The sequence below is a fragment of the Chiloscyllium plagiosum genome, unplaced genomic scaffold, assembly GCF_037043375.1.
Source record: "Chiloscyllium plagiosum isolate Xiang-an unplaced genomic scaffold, Cpla_swu_hap1 HiC_scaffold_32, whole genome shotgun sequence".
Lineage (NCBI taxonomy): Eukaryota > Metazoa > Chordata > Chondrichthyes > Orectolobiformes > Hemiscylliidae > Chiloscyllium > Chiloscyllium plagiosum.
Window position 1 is genome coordinate 284,627 of NW_028270170.1, and position 24,127 is coordinate 308,753.

At 43.5% G+C, this 24,127-nt stretch overlaps 2 protein-coding genes across 3 annotated transcripts in view; one reads left to right on the plus strand and one right to left on the minus strand.

Annotated features, from left to right (window-relative positions):
* The window catches only part of mlx (MAX dimerization protein MLX), a 56,719-nt gene extending 43,035 nt beyond the window's left edge, over positions 1–13,684 (plus strand). For both annotated transcript variants that reach the window (XM_043721579.2, XM_087977677.1), the window contains exon 8: positions 11,493–13,684. In XM_043721579.2, the coding sequence (XP_043577514.1) occupies positions 11,493–11,549 (57 nt within the window). In that variant the 3' untranslated portion in view covers positions 11,550–13,684. The remainder of the gene's footprint in view (positions 1–11,492) is intronic.
* psmc3ip (PSMC3 interacting protein) overlaps positions 1–24,127 on the minus strand; it is a 114,115-nt gene that overhangs the window by 22,159 nt on the left and 67,829 nt on the right. The gene's annotated exons all lie outside the window — the stretch shown is intronic.

Sequence of the window (24,127 nt, forward strand, 5' to 3'; positions counted from 1 at the left end):
AGAATATTTGGAAGGGCAGGAAGGTGATGTAGCTCTGACGTTTTAAGGATGACATAAGGGTGATTAGTTAGAGAGGATTTAGTAAGGGGAGGTCGTGCCTGACAAACCTGTTGGAATTCTTTGAAGAGGTGACAAGTAGGTTAGACCAGGGAAACCCAGTGGATGTGGTCTATCTAGACTTCCAAAAGGCCTTCGTTTAGGTGCCACACTGGAGGCTGCTGAGTAAGGTGAGGGCCCATGGTGTTCGAGGTGAGCTACTGGTATGGATGGAGGATTGGCTGTCTGACAGAAGGCAGAGAGTTGGGTTAAAAGGTTCTTTTTCGGAATGGCAGCCAGTGACAAGCGGTGTCCCGCATGGTTCAGTATTGGGGCTGCAGCTGTTCACGTTATATATTAATGATCTGGATGAAGGGACTGGGGGCATTCTAGCGAAGTTTGCCGATGATACGAAGTTAGGTGGACAGGCAGGTTGTACTGAGGAAGTGGGGTGGCTGCAGAAGGATCTAGACAGTTTGGGAGAGTGGTCCAGGAAATGGCTGATGGAATTCAATGTGAGCAAATGCGAGGTCGTGCACTTTGGAAAAAAGAATACAAGCATGGACTACTTTCTAAACGGTGAGAAAATTCATAAAGCCAAAGTACAAAGGGATCTGGGACTGCTAGTCAAGGATTCTCTAAAGGTAAACATGATTTAGAAAGCGAATGCAATGTTGTCATTTATCTCGAAGGTTGGAATATAAAAGCACCATTGTGCTACTGAGACTTTATAAAGCTCTGGTTAGGCCCCATTTGGAGTATTGTGTCCAGTTTTGGTCCCTACACCTCACAAAGGACATACTGGCACTGGAGCGTGTCCAGCGGAGATTCACACGGATGATCCCTGGAATGGTAGTCTAACATACGAGGAACGGCTGAGGATCCTGGGATTGTATTCATTGGAGTTTAGAAGATTAAGGGGAGATCTAATAGAAACTTACAAGATAATACATGGCTTGGAAAGGGTGGACACTAGGAAATTGTTTCCGTTAGGCGAGGAGACTAGGACCCGTGGACACAGCCTTAGAATTAGAGGGGGTAAATTCAGAACAGAAATGTGGAGACATTTCTTCAGCCAGAGATTGATGGGCCTGTGGAATTCATTGTCCGGAGTGCAGTGGACACCGGGACGCTAAATGTCTTCAAGGCAGAGATTGATAAATTCTTGATGTCACAAGGAATTAAGAGCTACGGGGAGAATCCGGATAAGTGGAGTTGAAATGCCCATTAGCCATGATTGAATGGCGGAGTGGGCCGAATGGCCTTACTTCCACTCCTATGTCTTATGGTCTTATAGCAGTTTTTGAGAAGATTTGTGGCTGAGGTTGAGGTTCAGGTTGTAAGTTTGCTTGCTGAGCTGGCAGGTTTGTTTTCAGACATTTAATCACCATGCTAGGTCATATAATCAGTGAGCCTCCAGTAAAGTACTGGTATTCTGTCCCGCTTTCTACTTGTGTGTCTTGATCTCTTAAGGTGGGTGATATCATTTGTGGTTCCTTTTCTTAGAGGTTGGTAAATGGGGTCCAATTCGTTGTGTTTATTGATGGAGTTGCAGTTTGAATGCCAGGTCTCTAGGAATTCCCATGAATGTCTCTGATTAGCCTGTCCTAGGATAAATGTGTTGTCTCAGTTGAAGTGGTGTCCTTCTGCATATGTATGTAAGGATACGAGTGATAGTGGGTCATGCGTTTTGGTGGCTAGTTGGTGTTCATGTATCCTGATGGCTAGTTTTCTGCCTGTCTGTCGGATGTAGTGTTTCTTACAGTCCTTGCATGGTATTTTGTAAATGACATTTGTTTTGCTGGTATAGCATCCTTTAGCTTCTTCAGTAGTTGTTTCAGTGTGTTAATCAGTTTGTGGGCTACCATGTTGCCATGGCGTCTGGTAGTCATCTCCGAGATGTCTTTGCTGTGTGGTAGTGTGGTTAGGGTTTCTGGGTGTGTTGTGACTACTTGTTTGGATTTGTTGTTTAAGAATTGGCGAACTGGGTTTATCGGCTACCCGTTCTTCTAGAATAGACAATAGGTGCAGGAGTAGGCCTGCACCACCATTCAATATGATCGTGGCTGATCATCCTTAATCAGTATCCTGTTCCTGCCTTATCTCCATAACCCTTGATTCCACTATCCTTGAGAGCTCTATCCAACTCTTTCTTAAATTAATCCAGAGACTGGGCCTCCACTGTCCTCTGGGGAAGAGCATTCCACACAGCCACCACTCTCTGAGTGAAGAAGTTTCTCCTCATCTCTGTCCTAAATGGTCTACCCCGTATTTTTAAGCTGTGTCCTCTGGTTCGGCACTCGCCCATCAGCGGAAACATGTTTCCTGCCTCCAGAGTGTCCAATCCTTTAATAATCTTATATGTCTCAATCAGATCCCCTCTCAGTCTTCTAAACTCAGGGGAATACAAGCCCAGTCGCTCCAGTCTTTCAGCGTAAGGTAGTCCCGCCATTCCAGGAATTGACCTTGTGAACCTACGCTGCACTCCCTCAATAGCCAGAATGTCTTTCCTCAAACTTGGAGACCAGAAGTGCACACAGTACTCCAGGTGTCGTCTCACCAGGGCCCTGTACAGCTGCAGAAGAACCTCTTTGCTTCTATACTCAATCCCTCTTATTATGAAAGCCAGCATGCTATTAGCTTTCTTCATTACCTGCTGTACCTGCATACTTACCTTCATTGACTGGTGTACAAGAACACCCAGATCTCTTTGTACTGCCTCTTTACCTAAATTAATTCCATTTAGATAGTAATCTGCCTTCCTGTTCTTGCCACCAAAGTGGATAACCATACATTTATCCACATAAACTGCATCTGACCACTCACCTAACCTGTCCAGGTCACCCTGTAATCTCCTCACATCCTCCTCACATTTTATCTTGCTACCCAGCTTAGTATCATCAGCAAATTTGCTAATCTTATTACTAATACCATCTTCTATATCATTAACATATATTGTAAAAAGCTGCGGTCCCAGCACTGATCCCTGTGGTACCCCACTGGTCACTGCCTGCCATTCTGAAATGGAGCCATTTATCACTACTCTTTGTTTCCTATCAGCCAACCAACTTTCAATCCAAGTTAGTACTTTGCCCCCAATACCATGCGCCCTAATTGTACTCACTAACCTCCTATGTGGGACTTTATCAAAAGCTTTCTGAAAGTCCAGGTACACTACATCTACTGGATCTCCCTCGTCCATCTTCAGAGTTACATCCTCAAAAAATTCCAGAAGATTAGTCAAGTATGATTTCCCCTTCATAAATCCATGCTGACTCTGACCTATCCTGTTACTGCTATCCAGATGTGTCGTAATTTCATCCTTTATAATATCCTTATTAATGTACTGTATCGGTATTTTTCTTCAGCTGCTTGTAGTTCCTGGGTACTGCAGTGTGTTGTGGCCTGTTTAAGTAATGTCTTGATGGAGCTCTGTTAGATGATATAGGTTCTACGGAGAAAAATGTTGAATTAATGTGGGTGGAAATTGGAAATAAGGGGAAAAAGTCACTGATGGCCATAAGCTTATAGGCCACCAAATAATAACATCATGGTGGAGTGGGCAATAAACAGAGAAATAACTGATGCATGTAGAAATGGTACGGCAATAGCTCCAGCCTATTTAGCCTCTCCCAGGCTCAAACCCTCCGCCAATACCTACACAACAAACCACAATAGGAAGACACAACACGTCTGAATACACTGGTCACCCTACCATACATGAAGAACATATCAGAAATGACCACTAGACTATTTAGACCCCTAGGTATCATGGTAGCCTACAAACCAACAACCATACTATGACAGCTACTGACAATCTGTCCCACTTGCTATTTATGTGCTCCGATTTGCTGAGGTGGGTGGTGCTATTTCTAGTTTTATTTTTTAGTGTTTTGTATACTGGGTCTAACTCTACATGTTTGTTAAGGGAGGTCCAGGTTGAGTGCTAGGCTCCAGGAATTCCCACACATGTCTCTGTTTGGCTTGTCCTAGGATGGATACATTGTCCCAGCTGAGTTGGTGTCCTCATTTGTTCGTGTGTATGGACACAAATGATAGTTGATCATGTCGCTTAGTGGCTGGTTAGTGTTCATGCACCCTGACGGCTAATTTGCTTCTGGTTTGCCTTAATATTTACATGGTAAATATTCTTTACATGGTATTTCGTATATAACATTGGTTCTGTTAGTTGTGGGTATGGGATCCTTTATATGTAGAGTCATAGACAGAAACAGACCCTTCGGTCCAACTCGTCAATGCCGACCGGATATCCCAACCCAATCTAGTCCCACCTGCCAGCCTCTGGTCCATAGCCCTCCAAACTCTTCCTATTTATATACCCATCCAGATGCCTTTTAAATGTTGCAATTGTACCAGCCCCCAGTACTTCCTCTGGCAGCTCATTCCATACATGTAAAGACTGCCACAAACGTTAAGGCAAACCGGAAGCAAATTAGACGTCAGGGTGCATGAACACCAATCAGTCACCCGGAGACATGATCAACTACCATTTGTATCCATTCAGACGGACATAGGAGGTCACCAACTCGACTGGGACAATGTATCCATTCTAGGACAAGCCACAAAGAAACATGTACGGGAATTCCTGCAGGCCCAGCACTCAACCTGGACCTCCGTTAACAAACATGTAGAGTTAGATCCCTTATACCAAACACAAAAAAATAAAACTAGAAATGGCACCACCCACCTCAGCAAATTGGGACACACAAACAGCAAGCGGGACAGAACACCCTCATGACGAAGCAACTGCAAACAAACCTACCAGCTCAGTGAGCAAGCTAACAACCTCACCCACAACCAGAGCCACAAATCTTCTCAAAGAACTTCGAATATCTCAAAAGCATTTTATGAACCTCCTTGAAATACTATTATTAATTTAATTTTTACAGTTTAATTATTGCCATCCATTTATCACAAGCACCGAAAATTTATTTTTGTATACTTTGTCCCACTTGTGGTTATTTTTGGGGGGAGCTTGTAGATTACATAGAACATATAGAACATAGAACAGTACAGCACAGAACAGGCACTTCAGCCCACGATGTTGTGCCGACCACTGATCCTCATATATGCACCCTCAAATTTCTGTGACCATTTGCATGTCCAGTAGTCTCTTAAATGTCCCCAATGACTTTGCTTCCACAGCTGCTGCTGGCAACGCATTCCATGCCCTCTCAACTCTGCGTAAAGAACCCGCCTCTGACATCCCTTCTATACTTTCCTCCAACCAGCTTAAAAATATGACCCCTCGTGTTAACAATTTCTGCCCTGGGATATAGTCTCTGGCTATCGACTCTATCTATGCCTCTCATTATCTTGTATGCCTCAATTAGGTCTCCTCTCCTCCTTCTTTTCTCCAATGAAAAAAGTCTGAGCTCAGTCAACCTCTCTTCATAAGATAAGCCCTCCAGTCCAGGCAACATCCTGGTAAACCTCCTCTGAACCCTCTCCAAAGCATCCACATCTTTCCTATAATAGGGCGACCAGAACTGGACGCAGTTTTTCAAGTGCGGTCTAACCAAAGTTTTATAGAGCTGCAAGAAGATCTCACGACTCTTAAACTCAATCCCCCTGTTAATGAAGGCCAAAACACCATATGCTTTCTTAACAACCCTGTCCACTTGGGTGGCCATTTTAAGGGATCTATGTACCTGCACACCTAGATCCCTCTGTTCCTCCACACTGCCAAGAATCCTATCCTTAATCCTGCACTCAGCTTTCAAATTCGACCTTCCAAAATGCATCACCTCGCATTTATCCAGGTTGAACTCCATCTGCCACCTCTCAGCCCATCTCTGCATCCTGTCAATGTCCCGCTGCAGCCTACAACAGCCCTCTATACTGTCAACGACACCTCCAACCTTTGTGTCGTCTGCAAACTTGCTGACTCATCCTTCAATCCACTCATCAAGTCATTAATAAAAATTACAAACAGTAGGGGCCCAAGGACAGAGCCCTGTGGAACACCACTCACCACAGACTTCCAGGCAGAATATTTTCCTTATACTACCACATGCTGTCTTCTGTAGGCCAGTCAATTCTGTATCCAGACAGCTAAGTTCCCCTGTATCCCATTCCTCCTGGCTTTCTGAATGAGCCTACCATGGGGAACCTTATCAAATGCCTTGCTGAAGTCCATATACACCACATCCACAGCTCGACCCTCATCAAAGTTTCTAGTCACATCCTCAAAGAACTCGATAAGGTTTGTGAGGCATGACCTGCCCCTCACAAAGCCGTGTTGACTGCATTTAATCAAGTCATGCTCTTCCAGATGGTCATAAATCCTATCCCTCAGAATCCTTTCTAACACCTTGCAGACGACAGACGTGAGACTGACTGGTCTGTAATTGCTGGGGATTTCCCTATTTCCTTTCTTGAAGAGAGGAATTACATTTGCCTTTCTCCAGTCCTCAGATACGACTCCAGTGGAGAACGAGGATGCAAAAATCTTCGCAAGTGACAAAGCAATTGCATTTCTCATTTCCCAAAGCAGCCGAGGACAAATCTGGTCCAGGCCTGGCGACTTGTCAATCTTGATGTTTGACAAAATTTTCAGCACATCAGCTTCCTCTATCTCTATCCATTCCAGCATGCACACCTGCTCTTCAAAGGTTTCATTCACTACAAAGTTCGTTTCTTTCGTAAAGACACTAGTGATGACTTTACTCTTCTATCCACTCAAACTGATTCTGCATCCTGATCTTCTGAAGTAAGATGAATAGGAAAAATTCAACAACCAATAAAATAAGCTAAAAACACTTGAGTTTTTAAATGAGTAAAACGCTCACCATCCAATCAACGACTTGCTTTCCTATGATGCCGCTTTTGAATTTTCTCAAACTCCACTGATTTGCTCTGGAGTGACAGACTGTATTAGACCTCTGCTGTTCTCCTCTCATACTTCTATATTGCGTCTCCACCACTGTCAAATGCTCTTTTGTCCATACTGTGTCTTTTGTTGGACCTATATTGACACCTTCGTAACATTTGCAGTTTTCTGATCTGGCACTATCTTGAAGCCTAAGAACGATTGAAAGATATTAGCCAGTGCTGTGCAAACTCCAATTTCTCATCCTTCAATGTCTTTGTATCTGCCCTATCTGATCAAGAAGGCATATGGTATATTTGCCTTCACCGGATGGGGTATTGAGTATAAGAGCTGGCAGGTCATGTTAAGATTGTGCAAGACTTTGGTTTGGCCGCATTTAGAATATTGTGTGCAGTTCTGGTCGCCACATTACTAAAAGAATGTGGTCGCTTTGGAGAGGGTGCAGAGAAGGTTTACGAGGATGTGGCCTGGTATGGAAGGTGCTAACTATGAAGAGAGGTTGAGTAGATTAGGATTGTTTTCATTAGAAAAAAGGAGATTGAGGGGGGAACCTGATTGAGGTCTACAAAATCATGATGGGTGTGGACATGGTGGAGAGAGATAGGTTTTTTCCCTGGTGAGGGATTCAATAACTAGAAGTCACAAGTTCAAGCTGAGGGGAAAAAAGTTTAAGGGGGATACAGGCGGCAAGTATTTTACACAGGGTGGTAGGTGCCTGGAACGTGTTGCCAGCAGAGGTAGTAGAAGCAGGCACGGTAGATTCATTTTAGATGCGTCTGCACAGATGCATGAGTAGGTGGGGAGCAGAGGGATACAGATGCTGAGGAATCGGGCGATAGGTTTAGGCAGAGGATTTGGATCAGCACAGGCTTGGAGGGCCGAAGGGCCTGTTCCTGGGCTGTAAATTTTCTTTGTTCTTTGATGCCAGTGCCTTATCCACATTTAGGTACAGCAATCTATCCAAAACCATTTCTGTATGAAGTTTAAGCCCTTCATGTATGTGGAAGAAAATGTATGTGGTAAAGGCGGAAACAAAGTACTAATTTAATACTTTGGTTATGCTTCAGCCTACATGCATATATCCTTTTTCTTGCTCTACTCCTCCCGTCCCACCATTAACTACTAAGAAGATGTGAAGACCTTTGGATTTACTTTTATTGTTAGCTGCCAGTCTCCTGTAGTCTCTTTTCTTGCCTTTTAGGGCTAACATTCTGTTCTTGGTACTCCAGAATGGTGGTGGTGTTTGTCTGTCAAATTGGTTTTGTTTGTGAACTGTCGTTTGCCTGGCAATGATTGCATTTTCCATGTAAAGTGCTTGCAATGTGTTACCCTTCCACCACTTGTTGGTGAGGTGTTACCCTTCCACCACACGTTGTTGGGGGATAACCTGTTATTTGCAATAGTGCTGCCAGTAAGCAAGCCATGAAAATGGCGACCTGGTGACATCCTTTAATGTGCAGTAATTCTCCAGTATCCTTAGTTGGTCATAGATTCATACAGCATAAAAGAGGCCCTTTGGCCATCAAGTCTTCAATAACCTGTCTGAACTACTTATCTGACTACTAATCTTGCATGTTAGCACATTCCAAGTGCTCATTCATGTACCTTTTTTAAAAGGTTGTGAGGTTTCACGCCTGTACTACCATTACAGGCATTCCAGACTTTCTGGGTGAAAATGTTTTACCTCAAATCCCCTCTAACCCTCTTGCCCTTCACTTTAGTAATGTGACCTATCTGTTATTGACTTTTCGTCTGAGGAGAATGGCTGTCCATTCCACTAATATTCTTATACACCTCAATCACGTCCACCCTCAGCCTTCTCTGCTCTAAAGAAAACAAGTCTATTAAGTTTCTCTTCCTTGCTAAAATACTCTGTCATAGGCAATATTCAACTCCCTCTAAACTTGCATCTCTCTAAAGGTGAGGTGCAGCGAGTCCTAAGTGTCATCGTGGAAGGTTGGCATGCAAGTGCAGCAGGTAATGAGGAAAGCTAATGGCATGCTGGCCTTCAGAGCGAGAGGTTTTCAGAGTAGGAGTAGGAATGTCTTGTTGCAGTTATATAGGGCTTTGATGAGGCCACATCTTGAATATTTTGTGCAGTTTTGGTCTTCTGGTCTGAGGAATGTCTTTTTCAATATGTCATCTCAGTTTGCTATAAATTTTGTGTCTTACGATCTCATACTCCACAACCACCTCATGAAGGAGCAGCGCTCTGAAAGCTAGTGCTTCCAAATAAACCTGTTGGACTATAACCTGGTGTTGTGTGATTTTTAACTTCTGATAACTGTTTGCATTTGGTTTGCGGCATGAAATTAGAAAAAATATTATTATTTGAATTAAAATGAATAATAAACAAATTATTGAGGCTGTTGATTCTATGGGCTCAAATATGATGTAGCCAAATGGCTTAAACTCTATTTGAGTACATTATCTATCACCATTGTGGTATGGTGTGTTTTCTGCTCTACACACTCCAACAGTACGTCAGTGCAGAGTGAGAAGCTCTCTGGTTTTATTCATAGTCTGTGCTAGATTCATTGATCTCAGCAAGGAAACTGCAATTAATTTAATTGGCAATAGACAAGAGGGAGAAGAAAAGTCAGCTGAGTTTACAGCTGCTGTTTGCAGTCTATATTTATATGACATGGGTTATTTGCTGTCAATGAAAATTACAACCTGAATAACTTGACAGGCAGCACAGGGAAGTGGAGAAATACAATTTTTTACGGTTAACTGAGAAGGAAGAGTGACAAAGCTCTCACTTTTGAGTTTTTATGTGGTTTTGATTGTCCATACTGAGAGAGGTCATCTGAATCTGTAACCTGTCTTTCCTTATTCACCTGTTGCAATTTGTAGTTTCAAACATATTGTATTTGGATATACACTTTAGAAAGGAATGATTTGGAGATGCCTGTGTTGGACTGGGGTGTACAAAGTTACAAATCACACACCAGGTTATAGTCCAATAGGTTTAATTGGAAGCACTAGCTTTCGGAGCGTCGCTCCTTCATCAGGTGGTTGTGGAGTGCACAATTGTAAGACACAGAATTTATAGCAAAAGATTACAGTGTGATGTAACTGAAATTATACATTGAAAAATACCTTGATTGTTTAATCTCTCATCTGTTAGGATGACCATGTTAGTTTCACTTCTTTCATATGTAAATCACAAAACGTTTTTTAAAAGTTACATTCTCAGGTTAACTGTAACAGTTAGTGTCAGCCCAGATCAGATATTGAGATGTTGAAGGTGTTAGCCCCCTGTGTTCCCTGTCTGTGCCATAATGTCTGGACTGATTCTAATCTGAAAAGTGAGTTAATAGAGTCTTACATGGATTCATGGAGTTTTTCAGCAAAGTACAATGTAACTCTGCAAGTACAAATTCACCCCACAAACATATATGTGTATGTATGCATGTGGATTTTTGTGTGTGTGTTTGTCTGTCTGGGGGTGGGGGTTTGTGAGTATCTGTGAGAGAGACTGTATATGTGTGTGTGAGTGTAAAGTGCCTATGAGAGGGTGCATGTGGGAGTGTGTGCAAGTGTCTTTGTGCGTGTCTGTGTATAGGAGTGCCTGTATGCATATCTGTGTATAGGTGTGTGTGTGTGTGTATACAGAGTAATGTTGGTCACCTGTAGTGTGACATGAACCCAAGGTCCCGGTTGAGGCCCTCCCTATGGGCATGGAATTTAGCTATCAGCCTCTGCTCGGCCACTTTTCGCTGTTTTCTTTTCCCGAAGTCGACCTTGGAGAATGGTCACCCGAAGGTCTGAGGTCAAATGTCCTGGACCGCTGAAGTGTTCCCCAGATGGGAGGGAACACTCCTGTCTGTTGATTGTTGTGCGGTGTCCGTTCATCCGTTGCCGTAGCCTTTGCTCAATTTCACCAATGTACCATCACTCACACATGCATCCTCTCACAGACTTAGACACTTTACACTCGCACACACATATAAACTCTCTCTCACAGACACCCACAACCCCCTACTCCAGACACACACTCTTACAGACACTCACAAACCCTCACCCCAGACACACACACACAAACACATATACGTTTGTGGGGTGAATTTGTACTTGCAGAGTTACATTGTACTTTGCACAGAAACTGCATGAATCCATGTAAAACTCTGTTAACTCACGTTTTAGATTAGAATCAGTCTAAGCATTATGGCACAGACAGGGAACACAGGAGGCTAACATCTTTAACATCTTATCTGCGCTGACACCATCCTGAGAATGTAACTTTTTTTAAAAAAGTTTTGTGATTTACATATAAAAGAAGTGAAACTATCATGGTCATTCTAACAGATGAGAGACTTAACAAACAACCAAGGTATTTTTCAATGTATAATTTCAGTTACATCACACTGTAAACTTTTGCTGTAAATTCTATGTCTTCCAATTGTGTCCTCCACAATCATCTGATGAAGGAGCGGCGCTCCGAAAGCTAGTGCTTCCAGTTAAACCTGTTGGACGATAACTTGGTGTTATGTAATTTGTAACGTCCGAAGGAATGGTTTTTATGATGTGGGAACAGAACTCTTTTGGGTGAGATTTAACTGTAATGTAAATGTCTAATTCGTTGTCTCTACTGTTTCAGATACTGCGGGAGATCGTGGTTGGGATACTGCAGCAGTTAAACAGTCAGCTGCAATGAGTTGCCAGATGTTTATCATTGCTGAACTGAGAGCAGAATTATATTCTGAAATTTCCAGAAATATGAAATGAGCTCTGATATCAGTGAAAAATTAATATTGAAGCAAATGGCTGAAAGAATTTGCACTTTTTATTCTAATTAAAGATGTGAATTCACGTTGACACTTTGAAAATGTTCAGAAAAACAAATAGGTTCATTATAAGGCCATGTGAGGGACTTGTGACATAAATAGTAGTGTCCCTGTCTCTTGACTAGTAGGTTCATGTTCAAGTTTTACCTAACCTGGAGATATCTCATGAAAAAAAAAATTGTTATAAGATGTTTAGGCATTGTGCCTTTGAGAGTGCTCTGCCATTTAATAAGATTAAGGCTGATCATCTGTCTCAGCTCCACTTTTCCACCCTGTCCTCCTGTATCCTGATTTCCTTAGAATCCAAAAATTAAGCAATCACAGACTTAAATGCCCTCAACAACTGAGCATTCAGAACACTGTCAGCTTGAGAATTTCAAATATTCACAACCCTTTGAATGAAGAAGTTTCTTAACTCAGTCCAAAAAAGCTGCTCCCCATCTGACACACTTCAGCCCACAGAAACCGCCTCAGCACTTAACTAGGTCAAACCCTGTAGCAATCTCATGTTTCAGTGAGATTGTTTCTCATTTTTATGAACTCCAGATTACTGTATATTGTTCTGATCCCCAAAGAGATTGTTAATTTTAAAGAAAAATAATTTCTGTGACACCAGTGAAAAGAACGGGCAAGATTTCACTTTACAAAACATTAGCAAACCAGCTATAATTAGCATATTCCAAACATTCGTTGGCAGGTAAAAGACATTTCAAATAAGAAATGGAAGTTAATTTTAAATATTTTATACTGTGTGCAATCTCTTTTTCAAATACGACTTCCATTTTGTAGGTTTTCTTATTTCTCACCCAATTATTATGGCTATTGAGTTACATTTGCTAGCAATCTTTTTCTGTTTGAAGCCCCATTACAGACGCAGTTGCAACAGCAGAGACCATTGCTTATGGTCAGTTGTTCCAGGCAAGACATCTTGGGGTTTGCTAGCACTTGATCGACATGTCTGTTTGTGTGTACGCCCCTGTTTTAGTTTAAAATTATCTTTGTTCTGCCCAATGATGTGATGTTTTTGGTTGGAATCTTTCAGTCTTTATAGCTCCATTTTCTTACCACTTAGTTTTGAGCCCAAGAGGTTGGTTCACCTCACATCAGGCTTCATTTTAATGCAAGTGTAAGTTCAAGACATATTAAAAGACAAGAAGATGTTACATTATAGCTTGACAGAAATTCACAAATGTCAAAATGCCTGCCAAATGGTAAGGTGGGCTCCGGCAATGCAGCAGTAATGAGTTTGGCCAATCCATAATCCCTGATCTATCCTTTTAAGTGTTATATCCTTTCCAATTGTATAACATAAAAAGTAACATAGCAACTGTATTCTTAGAGTCTTACTTCATCAACTGGAGATGTTCTAAAATTGCCAAACAGAAAACTGCGATGAAAGTTTAATATATTATTATTTGGGAACTTGGTTCTAAAGTAAAGATAAAATGAAATTTTTGATTTTATTGATGTGAAGGTCTGATCTTAAGAAAGAAGCAAAAATCATATGGAATAATGAGTTGAAGGCTTTGCTAATAAATGATGTGACTTACGATAAATGATGAGATAAGTTACTAAGTTAGATCATTGCTAGGTGTTTTCTTTGTGAAGCGCCTCTCATCTATAAAGGCTGGTTCTCAGAAGCCACAATGAGGTTGAGCTTGGAAGAACAGATTAGTTTGTGGAAGTCTTCAAGCCAGAGCTGGAGAGTCTTAAGCTGATTTAACAGCCTCAAATTAGGCAAAGTGAAGAGAAAAGTCAGTTTGTTTGCCTTTGTGTTTTGTGGAAAGCCAAACAGAATTAATCCTAGTGAATATGCAGAAAATCACTGAAAGGAAACTTGTCAGAAACTTTAAAATGAAGGTGGGAGTGATACGTAACAGGACTTGAGTAAATTTAAAAATATTGCTTGGATAAAGGGTTGAATCTTTCTTATTATCATTTCTGACATTTTTCAAAATTCTCTTTTTCTTTTGTGTAATAAATGTATGCTCTTTTATTTAAAGTACATTGACAGCCTCATGTGAATATATTTAAGTGATTTACCATTGTGGTAATCGAATTGCAGAACTAACATCTGCAGTCTATTAAGCCAGGTTTAACTCTAGACTGTGATGTGTCCAGTACCACCATCAGCTGGGATCATAAGTTACATTTGAATAGAAGTTTACATGTTTCCTCTCACTAGAAATCTCTTTTTCTCCTGTTTGGCAGTGCAGAGCACATTGTCTGAAACCTAACCTAACCCCCATGGCAGCCCCAGGTCACATTAGAACGTAGAATTGTACAGCACAGTGGGCCCTCAGCCCACTATGTTGTGCTGAACGTGATGCCAAATTAAATTAATTCCTTCTGCCTGCCCTTGGTCCATATTCATGTGATTATCTAAAAGTTCCTTAAACACCCCTGTCATATTGATGGGTATTTCTTGGAATGATATATTAAGGAAATCAATCAACCTTCTTTCAGAATGTTGCCAAAGCCTACTTTGAAAATCACACAGAAAGATGTACTTTTCCCATCATATATCACTATGTCTCACAATGCTCAATTCACTCCAGTTGTACCTCCCAGAAATCAGTTGAGTGAATCTTTGTTGCTTCTAAGGAATGTTTAACTTTCAGATTAATATGATGTCAGCATATTGCACACTTTTAATGGGCTCAAACCTTGTCTAGTTCTAGACAGACAACCAGGGAAAACATTCACCAACGGCTACAGGCCGAACCTGTCGAATATTCCCTGATAAACTAGCCAGAATCTTCTCCAATGTGTTTATATCAACTCTTTATTGTACTCTAGATGCAATCTCACCAGCACCTTGTACAACTGAGTAAAATGTTCCCACTTTTATAAAAGCAGAATACTGTGAATGATAGAAATCTGAAACAAATATAGAGAATGCTGGAGAAACTCAGCAGATCTGGCATCATCTTTGGACAGAAAAAAGTTATTAGTTAAGTTCAGTTTGACTGTTCTGTAAAACTGAAAGGTTCTGAATTTTGCAAATGGCTGTATGCCTTCTGATTTGATTTTTTGATTTGATTTATTGTAGTCACATGTACATAAGTACAGTGGGAAGCTTTGTTTTTAGAGCGGTAAGCAGACCTCAGAGCACTTAGAATGACAATACAAGATCACAGTTGCATACGAGATACACAAAAAAAGATCATTAGCAAGATCAACATTGTTTGAAGTTAGGTCTATTCAGCAGTCTAAGAATAGCAAGGAAGAAATTGTTCTTGAACCAATCAGTGCGTGTGTTCAAAATTCTGAATCTTCTGCCTGACAGAAGAGGTTGGAAGAGGGTATTACTAGGGTGGAAGGGGTCTTTTGTTATGGACTAGGCCAGATGCCTCAGGTAGCCCAGACCATAACTTTGCTATTTGTTTAACGAGGTGTATAGTGGATATTTCCGAGTAAATTAGCTGGGTTGTCTGCCAAGTTTTCAACAAACAAAATTTATTTACAAAATTACGGAATGAAACACAAAGAACAAAAACTTAACACTGGGCAACTTATCCTATCCAAACCCGACTTAATGATGTTGTTCCGAAAATACTTGCAACAGTTCCTTAGCACAAACACTAAAAAAATGAAACAAACTAGAGCTTACAGGCTTGAAGTTAGAGAGAGAGAGAGAGTGTTCAGCAGCCTGTGTCACACATCCCCTACTGCAACTGAACTGACTAAAGTTCTGAACTGAAAGAAACAACTAAACGAAGACCAGCTAGCATATCAGGCCACTCCCCTTTGATTATGCCATTTTTTTAAAGACATGAAAGTCTTAAACTGGAGGTATTATCTGTTAGGGTAAACAGAAAGCCCAATGAACCATTTAAGCTTTAGACACGATGGAGCCTGGCTAATTACCCCTTCTCTTTAAAAAAAACTAAAGAACATAGTAATCTTGTAACAGAACCAGTATTATGACAATTCACACCCCCCTTTAAAAAATGTGAACCATCAATATCCAAAGATAGCTTCATTTTTCAAAACCCCAAGAAAGTAAAAAAAATCAGTTAGTACTTTAAACACACATATACACTCACTAACTATAAACATGCAAACATACACAACTACATTCGGATTCAATCTGTGATTCTCCTACCACTGAACACTCTGTTACTTACTTGAGTCTCGGCAATGCATCGGCGATCACGTTTTCTCAACTTGCCACATGTACAATGTTCAAATTGAATGGCTGTATCTAAACAATTTTCACCTTAAATTTCTCCACAAACTTCAATGGGTTACGATCAGTGTATACGATTGAGATGCGTTGCTGGTAATGTAATCACTGAAATGTTGTTGTGCCAACACCAAGCTTAAAGTCTCTTTCTCCACCGTCAAAATATTTCTGCTGATGAACATTCAATTTCCTGGAGAAATACCCAATAAGTCTTCTCGTCGTCTTCCTGCAGGAGCACAGCACCGACACCCATATCACTGACATCAATAGCCACTTTGAAAGGATTTGTGTAATCAGGTGTAGCTAATACTGGGACAGTGGTTAACAGAAATTTCGGGCTGTCAAACACCTGACAGTCTGCTGTCCACTGAAACGTATTGACTTTCTTTAGCAATTCAGTGAGTTGAGTTGCCACATTGCTAAAATTTGGCACAAACTTTCGATAAAATCCATTCAATCCCAGGAACAGTAATATTGTTCCTTTTTAGATGGTGTGGGAAATTCCCCAATTACTTTTGTTTTTGCATTCCGTGGAGCCATTTGTCCATGTCCATGTCCAATAACATGGCCCAGGAAGGGCAAATTCACTTTTAGCTAGGTTTACCACCAAGCCTGCCTTCTGAAGTTGATCGAACAAGTCCGATAAATGCTGTAAACGTTCCTTCCATGAGTGACTAAAAATCACCAGGTCATCAATGTATACCACAAAGTTGGGTAATCCAGTAATGACCTTATTAGTTAGTCTCCGAAATGTGACTGGAGCGTTTTTAAATAGCATTACTTTAAACTGATACAGCACATTTGGCGTTATGAAAGCAGAAATTGCCTTTGCTCTTTCTGACAGGGGTACATGCCAGTAGCCTCTGAGCAAGTCCAACTTAGATATGTAAGCTGCTTGGCCCACCTTTTCAACACAGTCTTCCAACCATGGATTTAGATATGCATCAGTCATTGTAACTGCATTGACTTTGCGATAGTCCACACGTAACCGTTGGGTATCATCTGGCTTTGGCACCATGACTATGGGTGAACTCCAGTCACTATAACTCACTTCAATTATGCCATCTTGGAACATGCATTCTATCTCCCTCTGAACCTGTGCCAAGAGTTATGCCTATAAGGATGTTGCTTAATCCGAACAGTATCTCCTATATCTACATGGTGTCTGTGACTCCTATAGCTGTGAAAAGTATGTACACATTCAGCCTCTAAAGGAGCATGTTGCAGCATTGACGAAAGAACTAGATGACCTCAGGCTCATCCGAGAGAACGAGAATTTTCTGGGCAGGACCATCAGCGAGGTCATTACACCGAGCATACCAGAAGAGATAAGGGAGATGACGATGAGGAAGGAAGGGATCATTCAAATACAAGAGACCCCGGGGGAAGTACCTCTTGTGAACAGGTAGACTCTCTTGGAAACTGTCGAGACGACACTGCCAGTCCGAGAGGCGGACAGGTCTGCCAATCAAAAACAGAGCCGAGGAATCAGACATCATGCAGAGCCGTGATAATAGGGGACTCCACAGTGAGAGGGACTGAAAGGAGTTTCTGCAGCAACAGGCAGGATTTGAGGATGGAGCGTTGCCTTCCTGGTGTCAGGATCCAGGATGTCACCAACTGAGTGCAGGGAATCATCAAGGGTGAAGGTGAAGAGCCAGAGGTGGTGGTGCACATCAGCACAAATGACGTAAGGAGGAAGAGGGACATTCTACAGCAGGATTTCCGAGAACTCAGAAGAAGGCTAAAAAGTAGGACTTCCAGGGTGGTTATTTCTGGTTTACTTCCAGTTCCTCGGGCTGCAGAGGGCAGGAACTGGGCGATAATGGACTTGAATGTGTGGCTGAGGAACTGGTGAGGAAGCAAGGATTTAAATTCTTGGATCACTGGGGTATGTTTTGCGGTAAGGATAAACTATGCAAGAGGGACGGGTTGCACCTTAATAAATGGGGGACCGGCATTCTGGCAGGCAGGTTTGCCACTGCAACACAGATGTGTTTAAACTAAGTAGTGGGGAGAGAAGACAAACTGGAAATTTAAGAAGGAAGTTAAAGGGAAATTGACAATAAGAGAAGTTAAGACAGACAACAGAATCAACGGAACTGAAAACTCAAGAAGGGATCATACAGTACGGTCAAATGAGATACAGAATGATAGGAAGGGTGAGGGGAGTAACAAACTAGAAATATCATATATGAATGCACAAAGCACAGGAAATAAGGTGGATGAGCTTGAGGCTCCGTTGGAAATTGGCAGGTACGATATTGTGGGGATAACTGTGACGTGGCTTCAAGTGGACAGGGCCTGGGAAATGGATATTCAAGGTTATATGTGCTATGGAAAGGACAGACTGACGGGCAGAGCGGGTGGGATGGCCCTGTTGGTGAGGAATGATATTCAGTCTCTTGCGATGAGGGACATAGAATCAGGAGATGTAGAGTCAGTATTTTAGAGCTGAGAAATTCTAAGGGTAGAAAGACCCTAATTTGGATAACTGGGGTTCTTTCTGGGGAAAGTGGGACCTCTACAAACAGGATGGTCTACACCTGAACCTGAGGGGCACCAGTATCCTTGGTGGGAGGTTTGCTAGTGCTCTTGGGGGGGGGGGGTTTAAACTAACTCTGCAGGGGCATGGGAACCCAGACTGTAGCTTTAGGGTGCAGGACCTGGAATGTAGGGAGGTTAGGAACATGGCATCAATTTCAAAGGAGGGTGCCTGTAAACAGGAAAGTGGTTTGAAGTGTGTATACTTCAATGCAAGAAGTATACGAAATAAGGTAGGTGAACTTGCAGCGTGGGTTGGTACCTGGGACTTCGATGTTGTGGCTATTACGGAGACATGGGTAGAACAGGGACAGGATTGGCTGTTGCAGGTTCCAGGGTTTAAATGTTTTAGTAGGGTCAGAGGTGGGGGTAAAAGAGGGGGAGGTGTGGCATTGCTTGTCAAAGATAGTATTACAGCTGTGGAAAGGACGATGGATGAAGACTCGCCATCTGAGATAGTTTGGGCTGAGGTTAGGAATAGGAAAGGTGAGCTCACCCTGTTAGGAGTTTTTTACAGGCCTCCTAATAGTCCTAGAAACGTAGAAGAAAGGATTGCGAGGATGATTCAAGAGAAGAGTGAAAGTAATAGGGTGGTTGTTATGGGGGACTTTAACTTTCCTGATATTAATTGGGAAAGCTATAGCTCAAGTTCGTTAGATGGGTCAGTGTTTGTCCAATGTGTGCAGGAGGGTTTCCTGACACAATATGTAGATAGGCCAACAAGAGGTGAGGCAATACTGGATTTGGTTCTGGGTAATGAACCAGGCCAGGTGTTAGAATTAGAGGTAGGTGAGCACTTTGAGGACAGTGACCACAATTCGGTGACCTTTACTCTAGTGGTGGAGAGGGATAAGTGTGCACTACAGGGCAAGAGTTATAGATGGGGGCAGGGAAATTATGATGCTGTGAGGCATGACTTAGGATGTGTGGCCTGGAAAAGTAAGCTTCAAGGCAAGGGTGTAATTGATATGTGGAGCTTGTTCAAGGAGCAACTATTGAGTGTCCTTGATAAGTATGTGCCCGTCAGGCAGGGAGGAATGGGTCGTGTGAGGGAGCTGTGGTTTAATAAGGAATTGAAATCCCTTGTTAAATGGAAGAGGGCGGCCTATGTAAAGATGAGGCGTGAAGGTTCAATTGGGGCAATTGAGAGTTATAAGGTAGCCAGGAAGGACCTGAAGAGAGAGCTAAGAGCAGCAAGGAGGGGTCATGAAAGGTCCTTAGTTGGTAGGATTAGGGAAAACCCTAAGGCTTTCTATAGGTATGTCAGGAATAAAAGAATGACTAGGGTAGGAATAGGTCCAGTCAAGGATAGTAGTGGGAAGTTGCGTGTGGAGGCTGAAGAGATTGGGGAGACACTGAATGAATACTTTTCGTCAGTATTCAATCAGGAACAGGACATTGTTGTCAATGTGAGTACTGAGTCACAATTAAGTAGAATGGATGGCTTTGAGGTATGTAGAGAAGAGGTGTTGGAAATTCTGGAAAGGGTGAAAATAGATAAGTCTCCTGGGCCTGATGGCATTTATCCTAGGATTCTCTGGGAAGCAAGGGAGGAGATTGCAGAGCCATTGGCTTTGATTTTTATGTCCTCGTTGTCTACAGGAGTAGTGCCAGAAGATTGGAGGCTAGCAAATGTGGTTCCCTTGTTCAAGAAGGGGAGTAGGGATAACCCTAGTAACTATAGGCCGGTGAGTCTCACTTCTGTTGTGGGCAAAATCTTAGAGAGAATTGTAAGGGATAGGATTTATGAACATCTGGATAGGAATAATGTGATCAAGGATAGTCAGCATGGTTTTGTGAAGGGCAGGTCGTGCCTCACAAACCTTATTGAATTCTTTGAGAAGGTGACTAAGGAGGTGGACGAGGGGAAAGCAGTAGATGTGGTGTATATGGATTTTAGTAAGGCGTTTGATAAGGTTCCCCATGGTAGACTACTGCAAAAAATACGGAGGTATGGCATTGAGGGTGAGTTGGAGGTTTGGATTAGGAGTTGGCTGGCTGGAAGAAGACAGAGGGTAGTAGTTGATGGCAAAGGTTCATCTTGGAGTGCCGTCACTAGCGGTGTTCCACAAGGATCTGTTTTGGGACCATTGTTGTTTGTCATTTTTATAAATGACCTGGAGGAGGGGTTAGAAGGTTGGGTGAGTAAGTTTGCGGATGATACGAAAGTCGGAGGAATTGTAGACAGTGAGGAAGGATGTGGCAGGTTACAGCGGGATATTGATAAGCTGCAGAACTGGGCAGAAAGGTGGCAAATGGAGTTCAATGTAGCTAAGTGTGAGGTGATTCACTTTGGTAAGGGTAATTAAAAGATGGGGTACTGGGCTAACGGTCAGATACTTGGTAGTGTGGATGAGCAGAGGGATCTTGGTGTCCATGTACACAAATCTTTGAAAGTTGCCACCCAGGTAAATAGTGCGGTGAAGAAGGCATATGGCGTACTGGCTTTTATTGGTAGAGGAATTGAGTTCCGGAGTACTGAGGTCATGTTGCAGTTGTATAAGACTCTGGTGCGGCCACATCTGGAGTATTGTGTGCAGTTTTGGTCGCCATACTATAGGAAGGATGTGGAGGCACTGGAACGGGTGCAGAGGAGGTTTACCAGGATGTTGCCTGGTATGGTAGAAAGATCGTATGAGGAAAGGCTGAGGCACTTGGGGTTGTTTTCATTGGAGAAAAGAAGGTTTAGGGGTGACTTGATAGAGGTGTATAAGATGATTAGGGGTTTAGATAGGGTCGACAGTGAGAATCTTTTTCCACGTATGGAGTCAGCTATTACAAGGGGGCATAGCTTTAAATTAAGGGGGGGTAGGTATAGGACAGATGTTAGGGGTAGGTTCTTTACTCAGCAAGTCGTGAGTTCATGGAATGCCCTGCCAGTAGCAGTGGTGGACTCTCCCTCACTATGGGCATTTAAGCGGGCATTGGATAGGCATATGGAGGATAGTGGGCTAGTGTAGGTTAGGTGGGCTTGGATCGGCGCAACATCGAGGGCCGAAGGGCCTGTACTGCGCTGTATTCTTCTATGTTCTATGTTCTATGTTCTAATGGGAGTTACCTTCAGGCCCCCAAACAGTAGTCTGGACGTAGGTGTAACTTGAATAAGGAGCAGAAATTGGCCTGTCGCAAAGGTATTACTACAGTTGTAATGGGGATTTTAACATGCAGGTAAACTGGGAGAATCAGGACGGTATTGGACCCCAAGAAAGGGAATTTGTGGAGTGCCTCTGAGATGGATTCTTAGAACAGCTTGTACTGGAGCCTACAGGGAGAAGGCAAATCTGGATCTGGTGTTGTGCAACGAAACGGCTTTGATCAGGGACCTCGAAGTCAAGGAGCCATTAGGAGGTAGTGACCAGAATATGATAAGTTTACTCTGCAACTTGAGAGGGAGAAGGGAGAATTGGAAGTTTTGGTATTGCAGTTAAATGAAGGGAATAGAGGGAGGAGCGGACCTAAATTCAATGGTACAATACCCTAGCAGGGATGGCAGTGGAACAACAATTCTGGATTAGCGGTGTTGGAAAAGCACAGCAGTTCAGGCAGCATCCAAGGAGCAGCGAAATCAACGTTTCGGACAAAAGCCCTTCATCAGGAATAAAGGCAGTAAGCCTGAAGCGTGGAGAGATAAGCTAGAGGAGGGTGGAGGTGTAGAGAAAGTAGCATAGAGTACAATGGGTGAGTGGGGGAGGGGATGAAGGTGATAGGTCAGGGAGGAGAGGGTGGAGTGGATAGTTGGAAAAGGAGATAGGCAGGTAGGACAAGTCATGGGGACAGTGCTGAGCTGGAAGTTTGGAACTAGGGTGAGGAGGGGGAAGGGGAAATGAGGAAACTGTTGAAGTCCACATTGATGCCCTGGGGTTGAAGTATTCCGAGGCAGAAGATCAGGCATTCTTCCTCCAGGCGTTTGGTGGTGAGGGAGCGGCGGTGAAGGAGGCCTAGGACCTCCATGTCCTCGGCAGAGTGGGAGGGGAGTTGAAATGTTGGGCCACGGGGCAGTGTGGTTGATTGGTGCGGGTGTCCCGGAGATGTTCCCTAAAGCGCTCTGCTAGGAGGCGCCCAGTCTCCCCAATGTAGAGGAGACCGCATCGGGAGCAACGGATACAATAAATGGTATTAGTGGATGTGCAAGTAAAACTTTGATGGATGTGGAAGGCTCCTTTAGGGCCTTGGATAGAGGTGAGGGAGGAGGTGTGGGCACAGGTTTTACAGTTCCTGGGGTGGCAGGGGAAAGTGCCAGGATGGGAGGGTGCATTGTAGGGGGGGCGTGGACCTGACCAGGTAGTCACGGAGGGAACGGTCTTTGCGGAAGGCGGAAAGGGGTGGGGAGGGAAATATATTGCTGGTGGTGGGGTCTTTGGAGGTGGCGGAAATGTCGGCGGATGATTTGGTTTATGCGAAGGTTAGTAGGGTGGAAGGTGAGCACCAGGGGCGTTCTTCTTACGGTTGGAGGGCTGGGATGTGGACGAGATGCGTTGGAGGCCATCTTTAACCACGTGGGAAGGGAAATCGCGGTCTCTAGAGAAGGAGCCATCTGGTGTGTTCTGTGGTGGAACTGGTCCTTCTGGGAGCAGATACGGCGGAGGCGGAGGAATTGGGAATACGGGATGGCATTTTTGCAAGAGGTAGGGTGAGAAGAGGTGTAATCCAGGTAGCTGTGGGAGTCGGTGGGTTTGTAAAAAATGTCAGTGTCAAGTCGGTCGTCACTAATGGAGATGGAGAGGTCCAGGAAGGGGAGGGAGGTGTCAGAGATGGTCCAGGTAAATTTAAGGTCAGGGTGGAATGTGTTAGTGAAGTTGATGAATTGCTCAACCTCCTCGCGTGAGCACGAGGTGGCACCAATGCAGTCATCAATGTAGCGGAGGAAGAGGTGGGGAGTGGTGCCGGTGTAATTACGGAAGATCAACTGCTCTATGTAGCCAACAAAGAGACAGGCAGAGCTGGGGCCCATACGTGTGCCCATGGCTACCCCTTTGGTCTGGAGGAAGTGGGAGGATTCCAAGGAGAAATTATTAAGGGTGAGGACCAGTTCGGCCAAACGAATGAAAGTGTCGGTGGAAGGGTACTGTTGGGGACGTCTGGAGAGGAAAAAACGGAGGGCTTGGAGGCCCTGCTCATGGCGGATGGAGGTGTAGATGGATTGGATATCCATGGTGAAGATGAGGCGTTGGGGGCCGGGGAAACAGAGGTCTTGGAGGAGGTGGAGGTCGTGGGTGGTGTCTCGAACGTATGTGGGGAGTTCCTGGACTAGGGGGGATAGGATAGTGTCGAGGTAGGTAGAGATGAGTTCAGTGGGGCAGGAGCATGCTGAAACAATGGGTCAGCCAGGGTGGTCAGGCTTGTGGATCTTGGGAAGGAGGTAGAACCGGGCAGTGTGGGGTTCCCAGACTATGAGGTTGGAAGCTGTGGGTGGGAGATCTCCTGAGGTGATGAGGTTCTGTATGGTCTGGGAGATGATGGTTTGGTGATGGGGGGGGGTGGGGTCATGGTCGAGGGGGCAGTAGGAAGAGGTGTCCTCGAGTTGGTGTTTGGCTTCAGCGTTGTAGAGGTCAGTGCGCCAGACTACCACTGCGCCCCCTTTATCCGCTGGCTTGATGGTGAGGTTGGGATTGGAGCAGAGGGATTGAAGGGCTGCGCGTTGTGAGGGTGAGAGGTTGGAGTGGGGTAGACAGGTTGAGGCGGTTAATGTCCCGGCGGCAGTTGGAAATGAAGAGG